At 45.6% G+C, this 20,576-nt stretch overlaps 1 protein-coding gene across 3 annotated transcripts in view; it reads right to left on the reverse strand.

Annotated features, from left to right (window-relative positions):
• The window catches only part of AXIN1 (axin 1), an 83,218-nt gene that overhangs the window by 26,866 nt on the left and 35,776 nt on the right, over positions 1-20,576 (reverse strand). For all 3 annotated transcript variants that reach the window (XM_065030710.1, XM_065030711.1, XM_065030709.1), the window contains one exon: positions 2,773-2,913. In XM_065030710.1, coding sequence (XP_064886782.1) covers positions 2,773-2,913 — 141 coding nt within the window. The remainder of the gene's footprint in view (positions 1-2,772; positions 2,914-20,576) is intronic.

Raw genomic sequence — 20,576 nt, forward strand, 5'->3', positions numbered from 1 at the left:
AAGTTCAAGATGTGCCAGAAATGCCAAAGCAGCCTGAGGCAGGCTCTGAACAGCCCAGGGTGTTGGGCAGAGCCCCAAAGCCCCAACCCACCACTGACCCACCTCTGAGCACCAGCAGCTCGCCCCACCTGGGCCCACGGCACGCTGGCCAGGCCAGCGCTCACCAGGGCTTTCCACCGTGTCCTCCCAGACCTTGCCCCCGCACACACCAGCTAAAACAACACAGCTGCCGTGCTGATTATAAAAACAGGTTTCAGCAGAGGGGACCAGAGCTGTTTTGCCTACAAGGGCAGAGGAATTCGTATGACACAGGAAGACTGAAAAATAATCAGCGGAGCACAGGCATTTAAGAGCAATGTTTTTTAAGCCACTCAAAAAGCAAACTCCTTGAACAACAGGGACTGATAACATATTCGTTATATAAGTTCAACCCATTACAATAATATTTACCAGTGCTTAGAAAGGCATCCTGTTTAAAGTTTGTCTTTTAGGCAAGCGTGCTTGTAGCTGGTACCACAGAAATGACTTTTAAAAACACTGGGCGGTCCAAAAAGCCTGTGCCTGCCTCCCCTCACCCCAGCTCAGGGGGCCAGAGCATCGCCCAGGTCCTTACCAGCAGGTTTGCATAGCTGGGCTGTGCATGCAGCCACATCCAGACCCTGCTGTGCCGTGATCGATACAATATCAAAGCCTGGACGCAAGCTGGTGCAACTGCAATACATAGGGTGCCTGCCTTGTCCACAGGCTTGCGTTGGCCAACACTGGAAGAGCACACCTTGCATCACACCACGCTCCCCATGCGCCTGCCTGCTTCTCCGGCTTATTAGCACTCCTCAATTAACCGACATTTGCATCCTGATTGTCCAGACACATTCCCCTCTGATGGAGGGTCACAGAGGTTCCTGCCTTGGGATCACACGCTGTTCATATGCTGCCTTGGAGCAGAAGCCAGATTTCTTTATTATTGAGCCCGACTGCTGTATGTAAACAGCACACACAGGGAAGATCCTCACTCATCGGCAAACGAGGCTTTTATTGCCATTTTCCTTAGAGAAGGCCTAAATTCAAAGCACCGAGACATGCAAGTCTCGTCAAGCAGCAGGAGTCCCTTCTTTAACTTGCGTCTGGTTGTTCTTCATTTTTGCTGCCTTGAGCAATCCTGCAAAAATTCCTTTGAAACTCAGGAGGCAGACAGGCTGAGCAATGCCATGTAAAAACAGAACAAAACCTGGTACTGGAGTTTCAAAGGACGTAACGAAGAGTATGTGTTGAAAGCACACAGAGTCTTCCTAAGTCAAAGGTCAAGGCCGTATGTCCAGAATCCCAATTTGAGGATCAATCTGCATGCACCCAGTTTGAGATGCACAGAAAGAAAGATCACGGGTTTAGCCTTATGATTTTTGAGACTTACTTTAAATGAACCACTGAGATTGGGCTAGTTATTAGCAGAAGGCAGCACACGTTTCAGTGATAATTAAAGTCCTAGAAGCAGCCTATGGTGGGCATAGAAGGGATAAAATGCTTAAGGGAAAAATGGAGCAAAGAATAAAGAATGCATAGAATGGTCAAACAGAAATTATTCTGCCTGCGAAAGAAATAAATTATGGCTACTGAAATAAAAATTAGGAAGATGAAGAACTCTGGCATAAATGATCACAACTTATCGCAGGTATAACCATCTGTGAAGCCCCACAAACCTGCTGGACCAGTGGAAAAGGAAATGTTAAAAGCTAATTAATTTTGAAGAGTTCTTACATCTGTCTCTCCTGATAACAAGAAGTTACACGACCCCTGCTGGCTTCAGAGTACTCCTCCATATAAACTGATGAATATGAAGAATCACAGTAGGATGTGGCAAAGCAGCTGGATTTGTATCAAACAGAGCTTTTAATTAGCGGTTGGTCCTCTACAGCTTTCTGTCCCAGGGGCATCTTCTGCCTCCCATGCCCCTTTGGCCGAGGTCTGCCTTCTCCACTTTGCACTACGACATGGGGAAGGTATGAGGAGCTGGTGACCGGCTCACACAGTCACCACGCATGTCACACACCCACCAGCTCACCTTATTAACCGAGGGCAGGTGGGGAACTGCTGCAGCACCCATTAACAATAGTTGTGACACAGGCTGGAAAGTATCTCCAACAAGGTCTGACAGCTCCTGACATTCACAGTGACACTAAATGAGCCTCTTGGAGGACTTTGTGTTTATAGCACTGCTGTCAATAAAAGCCTCTCCTAATTCTGTAAACCTGTCATCTTTTGCTTGAAGAATCAAAGGGTTCCTCTGCTCTACAGAAAGACACTTTGCATTTGCACTACTAAAAACCAGACCAAACATTGAATATTTTTGCCCAAATCCTTTTCTTTATCACAGAGATTCAGTCACAACAAAATCTCATAACCTCTTTTTTCTCCCTTTGCAGACCATCTTTAAGGAAGGTATCTCATGGGTGAGATAGAGGATGCTGTCGGGAACGTAGGAACTAGAAAAAAGCAAAATAGATTTAGCGGGGGCTTATCAGTACAAGTTGTGTTAAACTGGTCACCAGACAACTAAAACTGGTCAGTCACCAATCCCACTGAAGAGCAATCAGAGACTGAGCACAGTTTGGCAGCAAAAAACCTCAAGAGAAGTACCCAGGTAAGTAGAAAGCTCTGTCTGACACTGAGAAGATATTGTATCTCGAACACCAGCTGCAGCAATGCCTCCCCAAGACTAAGACAACAGCAGCACCACTACTAAGGCAACAAACATGCTGTGGTTCCAGTACTTACACACTGCTGTCCGTCAGCGACATCGTATCGGCGTCACTGGACATGCTCTGCTGCTCACTGTCGTTGGCACTGGTCGCTGGTGCCAACGCGTAGCCTGTGTTGACATAGTAAGGGTTAACAGGCTCTCTCCACGGCCCATGCCTGCAAGAAAAATGAGAGTCAAATTAGAGAGACACAACCTTGACCATACTCTGCACCCCTGGGCTTGAGGGCTGGTATCGGTGACAGGCTACAGAGCAAGTTGTGTTCACATTCAGTTGCACTGACAGAACCATGAACAATTTGACTCATAACTGGAAGCAAAAGAAAATTCATGGAGTAATGAAGATGACACTACTAGAGCTGGAGAAGAGAGGGAACAAGACTATATGGAACAAGTCCAGTTCACATCAGGATTTATTGTGTCCATCAGCTAACTGCTTAGCATTGTCATTCTATGAACACGGCAGAACATCTAAAAGCAATACCTAGATAATAAGACAGCATTTTTCTTAGTCAAAACAGGCTTCTATTTTTCCAGCTGTGAGGGATGTGTAGCACGGGTCACCCACTCTATGCTTCCTTCTACACCCCTCTACTTAACTTCAACATGTCTGCCAAGGGAGGCAGGTAAAGCAAGAAACAGCTGTTGCTTACAATGCAGTACCTAAAGCTGGAAAATGTACCTAAAGTGGAAATGTTCCACTCATGTACATCAAATACTTGCAAATTCCACCAGGAAGGACCACGTAACTGCACCAGCTTTCCCCATGGACAATCTGGCCATGGATCTACGCCTTGTCCTGCAGACGGGTTATTCAAGTACACGTGTGAGCAGGCCAACCTCCTTCTCTCAAACATAGTAGGGGAGGGGCTGCTCGCCTGAGCTAAGTTGGGAAGCGAGTTCCTTGCCGAGGAGGAGACCTGCACGAACGGTGGGTCAGGCTGTGAGACAGGCAGGAGCTCCTGCACACCCAGCACCACGGCGCAGAACCACCACCGCTGCCAACACGGCTCCCACTCCGCCGTGCAGGTCAGCCCGGCCACGCAGCCGTCTGTGCTCCCTGCAAGTCATTTTGCAGCTTGCCAGAGGAAGGAACAAGCTGAAACATTCACACCAACACAGCATCATTTAACCCCCCACTCTCCCTGCCCACCCATCTGCGTGAAGAGCAGCATTCTGTGATTCTGTGACCTGTAAGAATCTTGGAGTTGATAAATTCCTGGGTTTTCCAAGCTCTGTTACCAGCTCTGAAAATCCTGTTTTAATTCACATCACAGAGCTCATCAGCATGGTCTTTTATTTAGCAACTCAGCAAGCGGAACCTAGTTGATGTGGTTTGCAATGAACCCTGAGCAAACACCTCCAAGGAGGACACATCATACAAGTTCTGCCGTGAAAAGCCTTCCTGGCAGTACCGCAATGGCCAAAGTCCTACAGACAACAAAAAACAGTCCCTGCCCTGTTTACATTTAGAGTTTACATTTAGATAAGACAAGGAAACCCATGAGAAACACACAGATGGAAGGACTGGAGGCGAGAAAGCCATCAGCAAAGGCAAGAGTTGGCAGTTTCTGCATATTTGTACAGGTTATAAATGCAGGACAGCCACCACATGAACTGGGACTAGCAGACAACCCATTTGAAGTGGAGGTTTACAGAATGATCTATGTGTAATATGGTAGTCTGTGTACAAGAATGGGAGCACTACTGAAGTATTTTAAACCCCAAATTCAGGTCCACTATGAGGTCAGTTAGAAACAAATTGCCCTCCTATTCTCACAAAGAGAAAACCAATATTTTGCTTGCCACAAGCCAACAAAAACTCCAAGCTATTTCTCCTCGGAGGTCAAAGCTCAGTGCAGTTGCAGAGTGGTGCAAAGAGCATCCAGACCTGTGTTTGCTGAGGTTTTCCACAACCGTTCGAGGTAAATGGGGCTTTGTGAGGTTTCTCCACGCTTGGGTGCAGTACAGAGCCGGTGGGGTACGAACACTTAGGGGTGCTTTGGGATGGCAAGTCATCTAGCACACAAACTTTCTGTCTGTCACTGTAAATATGCACTAGCAACCTTATTTCTAAATTCCAAAACAACTTTTTAGGGCAAATATTTAAGGCTGGAAGTAATTTTAACAAGTTTGCCCTAAAAAGCAAGGTATAATAAGTGAAAATCTTAGCACCCTCCCTCCACCAGTTCTCCCCTTGCATAATGGTCAGTTCTGAACATGAAAGAAGTGCTGTGCAGCACAACCCTCCTGTCAAATCCGATACGACAGTTGCATGATGGAGGCTGATACAACCTCTTAAATTGAGGCAGGAATGACGGATAGCTCAGGTCTTCCCTGCGGGCAAAGAGAAGGACGCTTTTTGGATAACCCAATTAAAATATAGCACCAACTTCCAGAGGACTTTCTGCTAGGCCTCTGCCGAAGAGGAATGGATTATTCTAGCAGTTTATTAAGAAAGCACTATAATATATAGAATAAAATGTACAGCTCAATCCATTTCTCCTTTGTATCTGCTGATACAGAGACAAAGCAGCAGAGAACATCTGAAGGAACCAGACGGGTGCCGGGTGGTCCCTGGTCTCCCGGGGTAGTTGGGATGGACAGGCTCTCCTGCAGCACTCTGTGTCCGTGGGCTTCCCACTGAGGATGCAGGCAAGAGTTTGGTCACAACTGTTGTATTTAGCTAAAATTACACACTTAAGCATGTATACAACAGGGATTACTTCCATTTTAGCTCTGCCTCTAATACATCAATGCAAATGTAAACTTTTGGTAAGCGTAAGTAGATGGAAAGGGTATAGGATTTCAAAGCAATCATAACAGGTTACATTACTTTTGAGGAATCCATCTGTATTCAATCCTTCTCCTAATGTTCCCTCTCCCTGACAACTCTCTTCAGCTGGCTCGTATCACTATTTGAATGTTTTGTGCCGTGCCTCTGAAGAACGCTTTCAACATCTATTAGGAGGAAAACATTAAAGGAACATGGAGTCTAACAAAAAAAAACCCTGGTCACTTCTGATCTGGAAGGGGAGGCTGCTTTAAAAGGGATACAGGCGCACTCAGAGCAATTTGAAATGTCAGCTAAAAACCTCACATACAGAGGTCTATGTGCTGATAAGGGTGATAAAAAGAAAGGTGAACATTTAAAGTTAGACTTCACAAAAACTCCTGCAGACTTCCAGAATTTTTTTTTTGATTGAAAGAGCAATGAACAGTTTTGAAATGAACACAGAACATTTCACGCATTGCAGAAATAAAGCTGCACGTCTCTTCTGCAGCTCTCAGTTGCTCAACCCTCAAAATAATCACATAGGGAACAATTATAATAGAGATCACAGCGACCCAAGTAAGTCAACCTGACCAGCTGCCTTTTCTTTGCATAAAGCCCTCCACTGATCCCTGTCAATTCTGGTAATGCTGACAAGGGCCAAAACGGTTTTAGAGAACCAGCAAGCACCTCCTTAGGGCTTCCTTCTATCTGTTCAGAGTTTATTTTGCATGTTTTCTTGGCTGTATCCCATCCCCAAACCTCCTGCTCCTCCAACCAAGACCACCACAAAGCACTCTGAACATCAGCACTGTCAGACCATGGAGCTTCAATGTCAGCAAGAAAAGAGGTGAGGTCCTCTTTGGTCCTCTTGCCCTAGCTGGAGCTCCCACTGCATCACGAGTCCCTAAGGGCATCTTTCTCCTTCCAGCTGGGGATCCCCAGTGTCTTTCACATAGCTCCCCACTGATGGCTATTTCAAGTTGAAATCAAAGACACAAAGTTCCCAATTTTTGCTAAATACACTATTGTTTGCTCTTTGCAACAAGAGCATGTTTGGCTGGCATGCTCGGGGGAAGCACAGCATCACCTTCATCCACAGTGGGAGGAAGATCTCATGGATCCTGCCTGCAAACCCAAATCCACACTGCACTCCCTTTGGTTCTCAACAGTTACGCTTCTCCTTCACTGACATGCTTCATCAAGCACAGAAAACAAAACTAAAGCAAGAAGGAAACCTCCTGTGAGATGAAAGACCTGTAGGCAACTAATATCTGTAGAATTTAAATTTTCACTGGAGGGAATAAATTGCACAACACTCTATTGGCAGGTCTGTGAGACATGGTCTTCCCAAGGCTGCTGGCCGTTCCCATGTGGCTGGAGCAGCTGCCAGTCTATCAGCGACACTGATCAGATCCATCAGTTTTAATTGCTACCATCTTCTCCAGCTCTAGCACTGAATTTTTATGACACATTTTCTGGAAGAAAAGCAGCACTGGATTAGTAAACCCAAGAGATAAAGACGCACAAAGCTGACAACCACAAAATCCCAACACATTCTGCTTGTGTTCCCCCAAAGAGCGCTTCTGTAAGATTTCCTCCCACAACATGCTCTGAACCTTGGTCACCAGGATCTGGGTCAGCAGCTTGTTATCAACATGGAAGAAATTCCATTTTCTAGACAGCGTGAGGCACGAGGCAGCTGACAACCACCCAAACTTCACAAGTTGCCTTGGAAAGCTCCAAGCTGCAGAAGTTGGGCCGGGGGTACATCTCAGGGAAGGACACCCCAAAACAGGCTCTGCAGAAACTGGGGATCTCTCACCAGAGCTGAGGGCAGGTCCAAGTAGCTGTGACACCCTCGCTCCTGCGCGGCAGGACACGATTCCTGCCCTCCTCTTTCAATGGGTGGTGTCTGGGCTGAGGGACGGTGCCCACTGACCACAGAGCGGGGCTGCAACTCAGCCAGACCCGGTTACCGAACCTGCGCTCCCACCTGCTTTTTCACACCAGCTTCTGGCAACTTAGTTTAAACTCTTACAGTCCATGGTATTAAAGATGACTATTTCCAGGACTACATTTGCAGCAGGAAAGCAGGATTAAGCCCTACCCTTATTTGGTGTCCTTCGTCATTTTGTCTTAGTGACTGGGAGGACGCAGTCTAATGCTGAGACATCCTTCCAGGTGATTATTTTAACATCTCCCATTGCTTCATAGCAAAAAAAAAATAAAAATCCCTTTAAAGAAGTTAAATTTCCACCCAAGAAAAAAAAATAAAAAGCTTTCAAAACAACAGCTGGCTGGGCAGACATGACCAAGAGCTCCCCCACTTCCCATACTACATCTACCAACAAGTACGTGACTGTCACATCCTTCACGCAATACCACATTTCATTATCACAACCAGTCAATCAAATTAAAAGGTGCGCATGCTAGCTTATGATGTACGAGCCAAAGCAAATCCCTTCAGCGTATTTAAATAGCATGTGCTGACAAGAGTGTCTGAGCAGCAGGGTCACCTTTAAACAAGGGATTAGAACAGGATCCACCAAGAAGTCTGACATACAAGATTACATTAATCTACTGCCTGAACAGAAAAGTCTCCATTTCCAATCCTCGGTACCAACAACCAGCACAAAAGTTGCACCATACTGGGTATAAAACTATAAGCAATGTCCCACAGCATTCACAGTGTTCCCCGATACATCATCACAGGTATGGCTTGGAGCCAAGAACAAAATGTCTATGAAGATGTAAAGTCTTCACTCCTGACTGGATTTAACCTGCACTGAAGACACAAAGTCTGCTCAAGAGGTTAAAATTGGGGATTTAGCTGATAATTTGATTGCAGATCGTTGGAGTTGCTCCACTTAAAACTCTTCCCAATTACTCCGGGTACTCAGCCACTGCTGTGCATCTCAGCTTTATCACTGCCAATGTCAAGTTAATCACATGTGTTCTAGGCAAGGGCAGCTTCTTCAAAGATCACATCAATTCTGGACAAGTTAATCTGTTCTTTGAGGTCTCCAGATGGCTCTCGCCAAGAAAGTTCACTTCCAGCCCTGCAGCCGGCGAGCGCGGCGGCCCCGGCGCTCTGCAGAACATTACAAAGGAACCAGATCAAAGTTGTGTCTTACAAAAAAATGAAATCTGAAGTTTGAAAAGCAACAGCAGCCTGTCACTTGTAGGCTTAAAGACGACTTCTGCATGCTCCAGCTATCAGGGAATTTATGATTACAGTCTGGCTTTTAAAAGCTGATGAAAAAAACGACGCTCTTTAGCACTCCTTGCCTTTGCAAATCTGTATCTTCTTCCGTGCTTATTCATCCTCCTACACCGGAGGAAGAAGGGAAATAAATAAAAACTTAACTGAAAGTACAGATAAGGGCTCCTCTTCACTTTTATTCTAAGACATTCGATTCCATTTTAGGAGATTACTTTACGGGGAGCTTCAGTAATTATTCAGTAATTTATTGCCAAGTATCAGAGTTACAAATGCTAAACCCAAGATCTACCCGCCTGAGTTTCCAATTTCTCACTCCTATGTATTTACCAAGGACCATCCTACTTCACAGGCAGGACTAAGGTACAGAAGATGCATTTGTTGAAACCAGTAATTCAGATCACAGGATACAGCAAGGCGGGTGAGAAAAGTGATATTGAATCCGTCAGAATCTAGGAAGGAAGCTGGAATACAGGAAATAAAATGTTTGCCTTAGGAGGCAAATAAAGACTAGATAGGCTAAATATTGTGGCTGTACTGCCCTACTGCCACCCAAACCGTCCTAGGAAAGGATTTCAGACAACAGGACGCAACCACTGTGTTCCAAGGAAACGGCAGAACAAGTCCCTCAATATTCAGCTGACCGTGCATCTACAAATAAGCCCTCCCAGCTCCTTCCCCACAGAGGCAAGGCTGTGCTCATCCACTGATCCAATTTAATACTATAGTTTGTCTACTAGTTACGAATTAAAAATCAAAACTGTAAAAACCTGATTTTGACACACAACAAAGTCAAGTCCTTCCTAAAAACAAAAACATCTTCCCTAGAATAAGGCCATAAACCTTATTTATTTAATAGCTCAATGTACAATAAATGAATTAAAATAAAAGAGAAAATATGGGCAACACAATGTCTGCACATCGATTAACAGGACGCTTGGATCATCTTCCTGAAATAAACTGAATGTCACGGAACATTCTGTTCCACATCTAACAATAACAGGTACCTGCCTAGACTCATTTCAACACATTAATTCGTCTGAATTTATACCATAAGAGGTTGTTGCTTTTTTTTTTTCATGATGACATAATTAATATGAATTTTTATCCATTATGAAAGGTTGACATTAAATAAGGACACTTACTATAAAATATACAGGATATTTGGCTGCATTAATTGCAATTGAATAAGAGCCTTTCTGCTTTGGAGGGGAATCCCACCATTCCCTGTGTGCATCTTGGATATCCAGGTTATATTACTCCCACCCATAAGCCACGCTCGCCTCTGTGCCATGGCCTTTGTCAGATAATACTCCACAGGTGAATTATTTTTAATACTTTATTAGAAGGGACAGAATCAAGGCCACACAGGGCTGTGTCGAACACCACACTTGTGGGGATCATCACATCAAAGTGCATCCAGAACGTACTGAGAAGACCCTGAATCTTTTCCAATCACAGGGCCTGTCTACACAAGCCTTGCAGCACACCCAAGAGCTTGGGTTCCCATCCCCAGGCAGGGGATGCCGTCCTCCACCACACTCCCAGTGCATCCCAGCACGCTCACAGTGCATCCCAGTGCATCCCAGCATGCTCCCAGTGCATCCCAGTGCATCCCAGCACGCTCCCAGTGCATCCCAGTGCATCCCAGCATGCTCCCAGTGCGCCCCAGCTGCTCATGGGCCTGGGTGAGAACCAGCGCACTGCAAACCTTTGCCAAAACAAGTGGGATCCCAGTCCTCACCCCCCTCTTCTCTGACCCTGCCAATGTGCTCTCCCGGTGCCATGGGGCTCGCTAGTGTGGACATGGGCACGGGGGCCTGATAATGCAGTTTCCTGCATGAGCTGAGAGCTGGGGAAAAATTAGCAACAGGCTGAAAGGCAAGACCTTTCTCTGTGCTAATTGGCTGCTCAGAGTGAAATGACATCTACCTTTAATAGAGAAAATGAGATATATATGTATATAGACATATATAACGTGCTTAAGTGGGTGAACACACAGAGCAGCCATTTCAGCCAGCACACAGCAGTGCCAGCTCCCACGTTTCTGCTTTCCCGGGTGATTCTCACAGATACTCTGGTAAATTGGGGCCATCAGAGAAGGGAAACCCCCACGGGGAGCTCTGGGGGTCTCTGCACAGGCTCCTGTGCCTTTTCCCTGTGGTCTCCCAGCTCTGGGAAGGCAGGCAGGGCAGCTGGGAGATGTAAAGGAGCTGCAGAGGAAATGGTTCTTCCCAGATGGGGCAACACAACTATGATCACATTGCAGATGTAAAAATACCAGCGAACCCCCCAAGCTGCTCAGAGCCGTCCCCATCACGCTGAGCGAGTGACCACCCGTCCTCTCCCTCCATGGCTGAAATACGCAGCCAAAAGCACCTTCCAGCCCAGAGCATCCCCCTCACCCACATCACAAAGGCCTTCGTCAAACAAATTCCTTCTAAACGCCTGCCTCTGAGGTGCGGGGAGAAAGCAAAGCAAAGCCCAGGTTTATACCTGGGCCTGCACATAACCTAAAGAAGGCAGCAGCTCCACTTAAAAACACCGCTGCCTGCTAACTATCAAATTAATCCCGGGATTTCAACAGCTTTTCTTCATTATTTTTCGTTTCAACCAAACCACAAATTTACTTAATGACTAAACCAGGCAAGCAAGCGCTTTGTTTTCCAGACAGCGGGTGCCTTTCTAACGGGATCCAGGTTTTCAGAAAACACGTTTACCTAATGTCAGGCATGGGAAAGGGTCCATTTCCAAGATGTGTTTGATGCTTTTTTTAATTTCCCCAAACACACCAGCATCATGGTTGGGCTATCTCTGAGTCCCAAGCCCAAGGAGAGGCTCTGGAGGAGGAATACAATAAGAACACTGTGATCCAGGAATGACTGAATAAAGGCAAGAGCACGCTTTTGGCTGGCACGATTCAGCGCTGTAACTCCGTCTGCTGCTTTTCTTCTCCATCTGAAGCAACGTTGTTTGTCCACGCTTCTCTGAAATGGAAAGTATTTCCTCTTGCCTGTTCGTTCCAAGGAAAGATCCGAGGAGGCCTGGTATAACCAGGCAGAACTGGGGATTCTCCAGTGCCTCGAGTCTTGTTTGCCAAAACTTCTGCTCATCAAGAAAGGACTTACAAGAAAGAAATTACGAGCAGATTTCTCTGGAAGCTCAGTAACTTAAGACCAGGTCCTGTAGGATGAGTAAGTTTTGGACAGGAACACAGCACCCAGCTTTGGCCAGTGACTCCAGACCATTCCCCTCCTTCCTACATACCTATGGAGCCTCTGGAGCATTCAAGAACATGAGACAGATGGACATCTACAGGTACATGGACCACACTGGGGAACAGGAGCTATTGGAATCAAAGAGCAAATAAGAGCATCTGGGCTCACTCCTTCCTCACATCACCGAAGCTCTTCAGAAGGGCACAAACCCCAGCACTGCAGGGATAATAACATTTCCTGATACTTATATCACAACAGTGGTGTTGGTGCTGGCTGAAGTGAAAGGAGAAGATATGCAACTCAAGGAGGCTCCGTTTGACATTGAACTGCTTGCTTGTGCCACGTAGCGTAGGCTGAGCCACACAACCACAGACTTGCTAGCCTCGCTTAAATCCTCATCGAAACAACACCATGAAACTCAATACTCATTACCAATTTATTGCCAATAAACTTGGTATTTTAATGAAATTACAGAATTGGTGGTGGAACAAAATGGTTGATGCAATATTTTGAATATCTATGAGGGATCTGACTCGGCGCATCAAAACCACTCAGGTTTGTTCCCAAAGACGTTTGATGAAGCCCCACTAATTATGAGGTGGGTAGGATTACTGAGGGACCTGTAGCAATAATCCTGCACAAAAAAAAAAAAAACCTTTATTTCACCAAAAAAGGTCTGGCACATTAATGCACATGAAACAAAGAGACCTGACTCCAAGCAGAGTCACTCACTGATGTCTTAACTCTTACAGAAAGGATCCAAGAAACCCCTCAACTGAACAAGAACCTTTGAGGTGACCGAACTCCAACCTCAGCTGGTAACAAAACCAAAAACACAGAGGGCTGGCAAGACCTGGCAGAGATAAAGCTGAGAGTCAGGATTTAATAGTGCTCCCAGAGGGGAGATTCAGCTGATTAGAAACATCCTCGTCTTCTCTCTCAGTGTATATTAAAGGTCAAGAAGTGGGATCGGATATTGGCAGCACATGAAAAAACCAACTCAGTCAAGCAAAAGACCTTCACAAAGACATTTCACACCTTTGCATTAAGAATTCCTGCAAAGCCTTATTTAACTTCACTTCTATCTGGGGAACAAATTTATGTTTCAAGTCAAGAGACCATTAGATCAGGACAGGAAAGACGATCCTCCCCATAAGACTTCTGCCACCAATCAGTACTTTATAATGAGCAGGAACCCATAAGCATCAGTTGTCTGCAACAATGTGGGTCTCAGAAGTACAGAACCAGGAAATGGAGCTTGTCCAGCAGGGCTCTGGGGTCTCACGAGCTCCCCAAATGGGATCTTTAAAGGATATTTGTTGGAACGTGGTAACAAGAGGCAGGCTTTATCAACAACAAAACACTGGTAATCTGCAAAAAGCTTTTAAACTTGCTCTATCGTTAACTACCCAGCTCTGAAGAGATGTCAGCATCACAGTAAATGTATAAATCATAATCTGGTCTCTTGGTCTCTATCGAGAGCCCATAGTCTGACATTCTCTTCTCATCTCAGACTGACCTGGCTGATATAATGCAGTGGCTGGGGCGAGATGAGGGTGACTGAGTCGTGCTATCCATCTGACAAGGTCCATTGGGGTTGACAGCAATGACAAGTCCCCAGAAGAACTGTAATAACAACAACCAGAAGGAATGAACCACGCAGAAATTGTGTCTAAGGGAGACAAATGTTGTTTAAAAGGATCTTTTTCTAGAGATACTTATTTTTTTCCTCTTCTAAGAGTTCAGCATACTAACAGCAAATAACCTGCTGCTGTCCCCAGAAAACAGGCGTACAGAGGGAAGCTAGTCTTGTGAAGATGCTGCAGACAGTTTTCCTTTTGAATAAGGACTAAAGCAACTTTTCCTTAGATGCTGCAGAACGAAGTCTTCTTTCACAGTCCTAGTTTTGGGACAGTCACCAAACCTTGCACCTCTAGCCAGCCCTGGAAGCCAAACCACCAATCGCTGCACCCAGGTCAGACGAAGCCATGTTTAAAACTGATGAATGAGATCAGTGGATTCAGCTTCTCATTTCTCGTGGTTGTACTTTCACAAACGGATCTCAATTTCAGTGGTTGACTGGCAAACCAAGAGCAAATAATTCATCAGGGGGAAAGACAGAGACCAGCACCCAAAGCGGTGCCTCTTTACTGCATACACCTTGACGGTGACATGAAGGACCCCCGCTGGGTATGCTGTGCTCTGCAAGGTGACAACGTCTCCAGAGGCAGTCACTGAATAGTTCAAGGTGCCAGAACCAGCTCACCTCATCTAAATGGATATTAAAATGTAGTGAAAAACAGCTAAAGAAGGCAGGGAAAGGGAAAAAAAACAAAGCAGCTGCTCACAGACAAATGGCACGGGAGCTCACAGGGCAGCTCTGGGGACACTGCGGTACCAGAAGGTCCAGCTGAACTCCAGACCAGAGAGGAGATGAAATACCTTTAACGGCAGCGGCTGGGAGGCTCGTTAGGTGCAGCCAACCCCGTTACGGCACTCACCCTGCTCAGGGAAATCCTGTGCGTGGTTTTTCTCGGTGCACTTAAAAGCAAGTGAAACTTGACTTCAAGAACTGTTGTTATTTTTGCCTTATGCAATTTTTCTGTTTTGGTTCTCAGCCATTAGAACAGGCAGATATATGGGCTTTTACCTTTATTACACAAATTCCACAGTATCTTTTCATCTGGTATGCATTATTGTGGGGATATATATGAAGTACCATGTCCATTTAAAGTGCTGTAAGAAAGCTGTTTGAACTCTCGTTCCATTCCTATGTGTCTTTACACAATTAAAACCAGTTGATGGTTCCATTTAGAAAAAATAAGTGACAATGTAAGCAATGTGCTTTTTGTTCTAAACAAATTAGCCACTGTTCAAATAAAAGACAGCTGTGTTTTTGTTTACCTCAGTTTCTTGAAGACAGAAGGCTAGGTGATCAAACTCCGTGTTTCTCTCTTTTTCTGTTTCCCTGTGATCTCTTTTTACTCCCTCCAGAAATTCTGAGTACAAGGTATTTGCTGACACTCACCCAAATTCAACAGGGGAGGGAGGCCCCAAAGACACTGTGATAATTAGTGAAAATAGGAAGGTGAGGAGAGACTTAAATATTCTGAATAACGATGAGGCTGTGGCCAGATCTCAGCAGAAAACCTACATGGAGAAGAGATCTTACAAATCACCTCAAATGCAAACAGAAGCTTCAGCTCCAGCTGACACCTGCCCAGACACTGAAGTCAGCGCGGGCCCATCGCAAAAGCCACGTTTTGTGAGTCTCCGTGCTGAGACTAGGTTTAACTCTGCATTTTGGATGGCTGTGGATGGGCTTCAAATCACCTCCAGTTGACATGACATGTTGCTTCTACCATTTTCTTCTTGTATAGCAAGTGGAGTCCAGAGCAGAGCACCATGGCTCCGCTGACCCACTGCAACCATCCCGGCTGCCACAATTAGAAATGAAATCCTGCAGAGGAAGGAGAAGGCTGTTTTCTGTCTAGGGGCTGGGGCACAAGAGCTGTGAAACACTGGAGCCCATCTGTGTGACACAAACATACCATTTGTTACAGAATGCATATGTGCTGTACTATACATACAGAATTTCAATGACCAAGTAGGTAATACAAAAATGCCTCGTTGCTTTAAATGTTTTCTCCTTAAGACAGCAGTGAAAAGCAACCTACAGTTTTGAAGAAAAAAAAATATATCTTCTACTCAACTTTCCTGTGCCCATGTATCTCAGTATCTATCACTGATCCTGCACTACCTCTGCAGAACTTCATCTGCTCAGGGCACAGGATAAACGGATTGATATCCTTATTTTCCTCTCTTTGTACTTCCACATCACCCAAACCTCATGCTGAATGCAGCATTATCCACTTGGTTGGAGATTCTTCTACAGCAATTTTCACAAGTGAATCTTGTATTTATTTGTGATGCTATTCTGGAAGAAGGAAAAGCTATTATCCTCTTATGTGCAAAAAGCCAACAGTAATGCTGAAATAGTCAAAATTTTCTCAAAATGTGGATGCTCAATTTGAAATGCTCTGGGCTTAATACTCAGCATTTTTGTAAGTCTTCTGCCTCAATGCACGCTCAGCACATCAGTAAGTCTGATCTGGGTCTTAAGTTGCACACAGAAAAGCTACACACACGATGACTCTCCTGAGAAAATCTGTCTTACAGGATGTCTCTGGAAGAAACCAGCACGAAGGGAACGGTGGTTTTCTGTCTGCATTTTCTGCCTCTCCCACTGCAAGGCCTTTTAATGCTGCAAGAGGCAACGCAGGTGCCCTGCGCACCTTCCTTCCCACCTGCTCTGTTGGTTCCCCCAGCCCGAGTCATCCCATGCACTGAACACGCAAGACTCTATGATCACACACCAACAAGTAGCTACAAGAGCAGAGAAAGCTATGAAACACAATGTGATAGCAGTGAGGCAAACATCCCCAGCCTCTCTCTCCCATTCAGCTCTACCAGCTCAGTCCTACAGAGTCCGCTCATAGTCCCCCCCTCGGAGGCAAATAGGGTTTCTCTCCTCTAATCTGCCATCCTTGTGCACAAAAGGGACTTTTATCCCATTATCAAAACTGTCTGAGGTTAGTGGATAAGCAGTATCTTACTCCTGCATAATAAGCTTGAACTGAGGTTGACAAGGAGGCAGCTTCAGCTGCAGCACCTGAAATCTCTGGGAAGCATCAGAAAACCCCTTTCCCATTTTATCTCCTGGTACAGCCTTGTGTCCTGCCAGCTCCCAAGATCACTGCTCACTACTGGAGGATCTCACCCTCCTCACCTCCTCCCGTTACTGCCCAAAAAGACAATTTTCAGCCGAGTGCCTTTTCTGAAGGATGCGAGAAGAGAGCTGGGTCCCCTAACGATGAGGGTCAGACACTCCAGAATCAGCAGCAGCACCAGCAACAAGAATTGCAGTTTCCAGTCTCTGAAGTCTTCAGCATGAAGATACTTTTCAGATACTCTGGCTGCCAAAATTTTAAACCACATCCTACAGAGCTTGTGCAATTTTCACAAGCTTATAATTTCATCAAATTGGACGATTCTCACATGGACAGCAAAAGGTATGTTCAAGCTGCCAGCACCTCTCCCATCTCCAGCAACCCACTTGCCAAACAATACACCCCTGCTTCAAAGGAGGAAAGCTGGAAGGTTATCAATGAAAAGTAAATTGTAAGACTCTGACATGAGCAAAACAATGTAATTTCCTCCCCCTCTGTTTTTGCTAAAATTTGCCAAAATAATTCAGCCTTAGGCAGAATCTCAGCATGGAAGAAGACCAAACACCACAGTCTGATAAAGATATGAGCAACTACAACAAAGTTTTATACAATGGGAAACATTAGGCAACCATGACTACAGCCACTGCCGCCAGCTCCGCCTATATAGTAAACGAGTGATATTTTAACATCACTATTAACCCCCCCCTGCAAAACTACAAGCGAGTCTGTAACATGAGTCATAATATACTGGGCATATACTTTGATTGCAAAGTTGATGAAAGCACCCGTCCTCGAACCTGTGTGTGAAAACTGTGGATGAATTAATCAAAACATGCAGGAGCTTGTGACACCGATGCCTGAGCCTGCACATTTGCATCTGCAGTTGTACGATGCAACAGCACAGAGACTTGGCTGCCAGCTTTTGCTGCCCGTACCTTGTCACATCCAGGGAAGAGAGAACAATATTCGCTAGCGGTTCTTATTTTAGGACTGATCTTTCTGGACTACGTGTATATCCACTGAACGACATAAAATTCACAACGTGAATAAATGAGCAAAGAGAGACTCATCTGTTTCACATGTGCGTGTTGCTAACACAGCAACTGCTCAATGGCATCATCTTCCCTGCTCGAGATGCTAACAGATGTCTGTGTGTGCTGCAGACGTGGTTTAAGCAAATAATAAATGAATTTATGAATCCCACTGCTGGCAACTGACGGAGATCCTCCACGTGCAGGATCGCTCCGTTACTTGCCTGCGGGCAGCAGGTTGGCTGCCTGGTGGTGTTGCCTGCGAAGGGCCACAATTCCTGCCCTCCAAATCTTCCACTTCACAACTGCTCTCAGTCTCACCACTGGAAGTCTACCTCAGTCCAGATGAGCAATCAGAATAATTAATCAGGCCACTTTCTCCAGTAGCAAGGAAGAGGGCTTTCCCAAGCAGCTATTTCCCAACACTAACTTTGCAAATCTACCCCCAGGGTTTATTCTCTGAGAAAAGTTAGGGAACAGGTTGGGACAAAGAAATATCTGTGTATTTCCTTGACACCAGGAGACCAGGAAGCATGTACCAGGAGACCAGGAAGCATGTCTGTGAGCCGCTGTCCCTGTGATCAGGAACAAGAATCTTCATTTACTGTTGGAAACGCACCCCAAACACCTTTCAGGGATATTATTTGCTGCTGCAAGCTGAGGAGACATGGGCCTGCAACAGCTCTTAGGACACTGCTCATGGAGATAAGGCTTCATTTTTGGGAAGAACGCCATTGCTGAGGAAGACTTCTGTCTCCCTGGCAGTTTAGGGCAAGTTCATGGAGTGACAGAACTCTGACACTGACCTTCACTGAAAACGTGGTAAGAATCCAGAAGATTGAATATATCCCCAGAATGGTGCCTGCTCAGCTGCTAATCTTAGAGAGGTGTTTCTGTCAGTCCTAAAGAGGACCAAGGACTGTGATTTGATCAGAGGAGAGGTTGTGTTGGTGATCATCAGACCTTACAAAATCTTTTCTGATCCTGATCAATGCCACTTTCCCAAGTGATGAAGACTAGCAGGCCAAGGTCACTGTGTGGCTGAAATTCAGCCCAGGAGGGCTGGTTGAACAGCAATAATAAAGACGTCTCTTCAAACACAAGCCTGAAACGTGTGGAACTTTTAGTTCTAGAACAAGAAAAGATTTTGACCCAGTTTCAGATTTTAAGTCCATCTCCTAAACAAAAGCAGCTGAAGTTTAATTGAGCCAATTCTGCAGATCATTACGCTGCTATTACACAATTCCTTCTAATCCCTGAAGTGTGGAAGATGTGCCAACGCCAACCCAGGCACATCTTTGTCATTTCAGCTGGACTTCCACCCTTTCCACTAAAGATTTCATTCTGCTAAAACATTCTTGACACATGCCAAACACTAAAATCTCCCAAATATTTATTGTAATTTCTTTGGCCACACTATCACAAGTGCCTAAACTCCTCTTCTCAGTTGGAGAGCTATCTAGACCAGAGGTCTCCAAATCTTTCAGCCTAATAAACATCACAAAGGCTCATGAGCCCCTACAAGTAGCAAGGGAGAGATTGTTTGTGCCACAAAAGGAACAAAAATGACCAGCCATCCCCTGCTGGTTATTCTCTTCCCTAAGAACTTGGTCTAATCCCCTCCACCCTACAGCCCTTCAAAAACAATGTGCCAAGGAAAGGGAGCAACTGCTACGCATACTGATTGCCCTCAGCTTGGACGTGGCTCCTGGAGGACCACAGCCAGCTGCTGAGACGCCCTGCTAAGGCAGAAGGTTGCTTGCCATCCCTCTGTGCTATGGGCTGTGCAAAGAAACCACCAGGCTGGTTGCAGCTCTCCTGGGCTCATGTAACAGCAGAACTCTTCCCACAAGCTCTTTGGGACTCCAAAGCCCAGCAGATAAAAGGGTCCCGCAGTCACTCTCGGCCCCTGAGCCAGCCTGAGAAGCAACTCAGGTTTGTACAAACATCCTGGGGTGAAGGCAGAGGATACAGCCCAAGGAGCACAATTCTCTTTCAATGTTCTAACGCAGCACCTTTAGGTGAGGAGGTACATGAGCAAGAGTCCAAGGTACTAAGGGAAAGGAGGAAGATGTGCCAGAAACACGGGGCTATGGCAGCTCTCAAAGCTGCCCCTGTGTGCTCCAGCACGCCAGGGCCAACCCTGGAAGTACTGGTGTCTCTAAAAGAAGTCCCAGTTGAGAAGGTAACATTATAAACCTATAAAATAAGGTTTTACTGCTGCTGACTAGTTGGGACATGCAGAACATGTTGCAGGGAACATAGCATGATTTTATTAGCAAACACAAAGCCATTCAAACAGAGTGGCCCAAATGGGGTGGGTTGAATTAAGAGAACAATAGCAGCTCATCAGATGGCCCTTGCTTTCACATATGTCTTCAACTTACTATGCTAGCAAATACTTAGAGCAACTTGGAAATACATTTTCATCTGAAGAGCCTCACGTTATTAACGCATTAGATTAAAATCAAAATAATTGAGAATGTAACCCATTCCTGATGCTGTTCATTAAATGACTAAATCTAAACCACCAGCACTCACCAGCCTCCCTCTCTTTGGGAAACTCACTTGTGATCAAGTGACTATTTGCCCGATTTGGCCCAAGCCAGCACTTTGCAGCTTTACTGAGACTAAATGGGACGGTCTTTCGGCACCAAACACAATGTGGCCCCACCACCTGAGCACGTGGGTCACAGGAGAGCCGTGGACCCCTCAAGTTGTCCGGGGGAAGATGTGCTCGGGCTCAGACCAATCTGAAAGGAAAACAAAAACTGTGTTGCGTCAGAGGCTAATGCTAACCACCTTTCAAATTTGATCATGGATTCCAGTTCCCCAAATAACAATAG

The sequence above is a fragment of the Columba livia genome, chromosome 15, assembly GCF_036013475.1.
Source record: "Columba livia isolate bColLiv1 breed racing homer chromosome 15, bColLiv1.pat.W.v2, whole genome shotgun sequence".
Lineage (NCBI taxonomy): Eukaryota > Metazoa > Chordata > Aves > Columbiformes > Columbidae > Columba > Columba livia.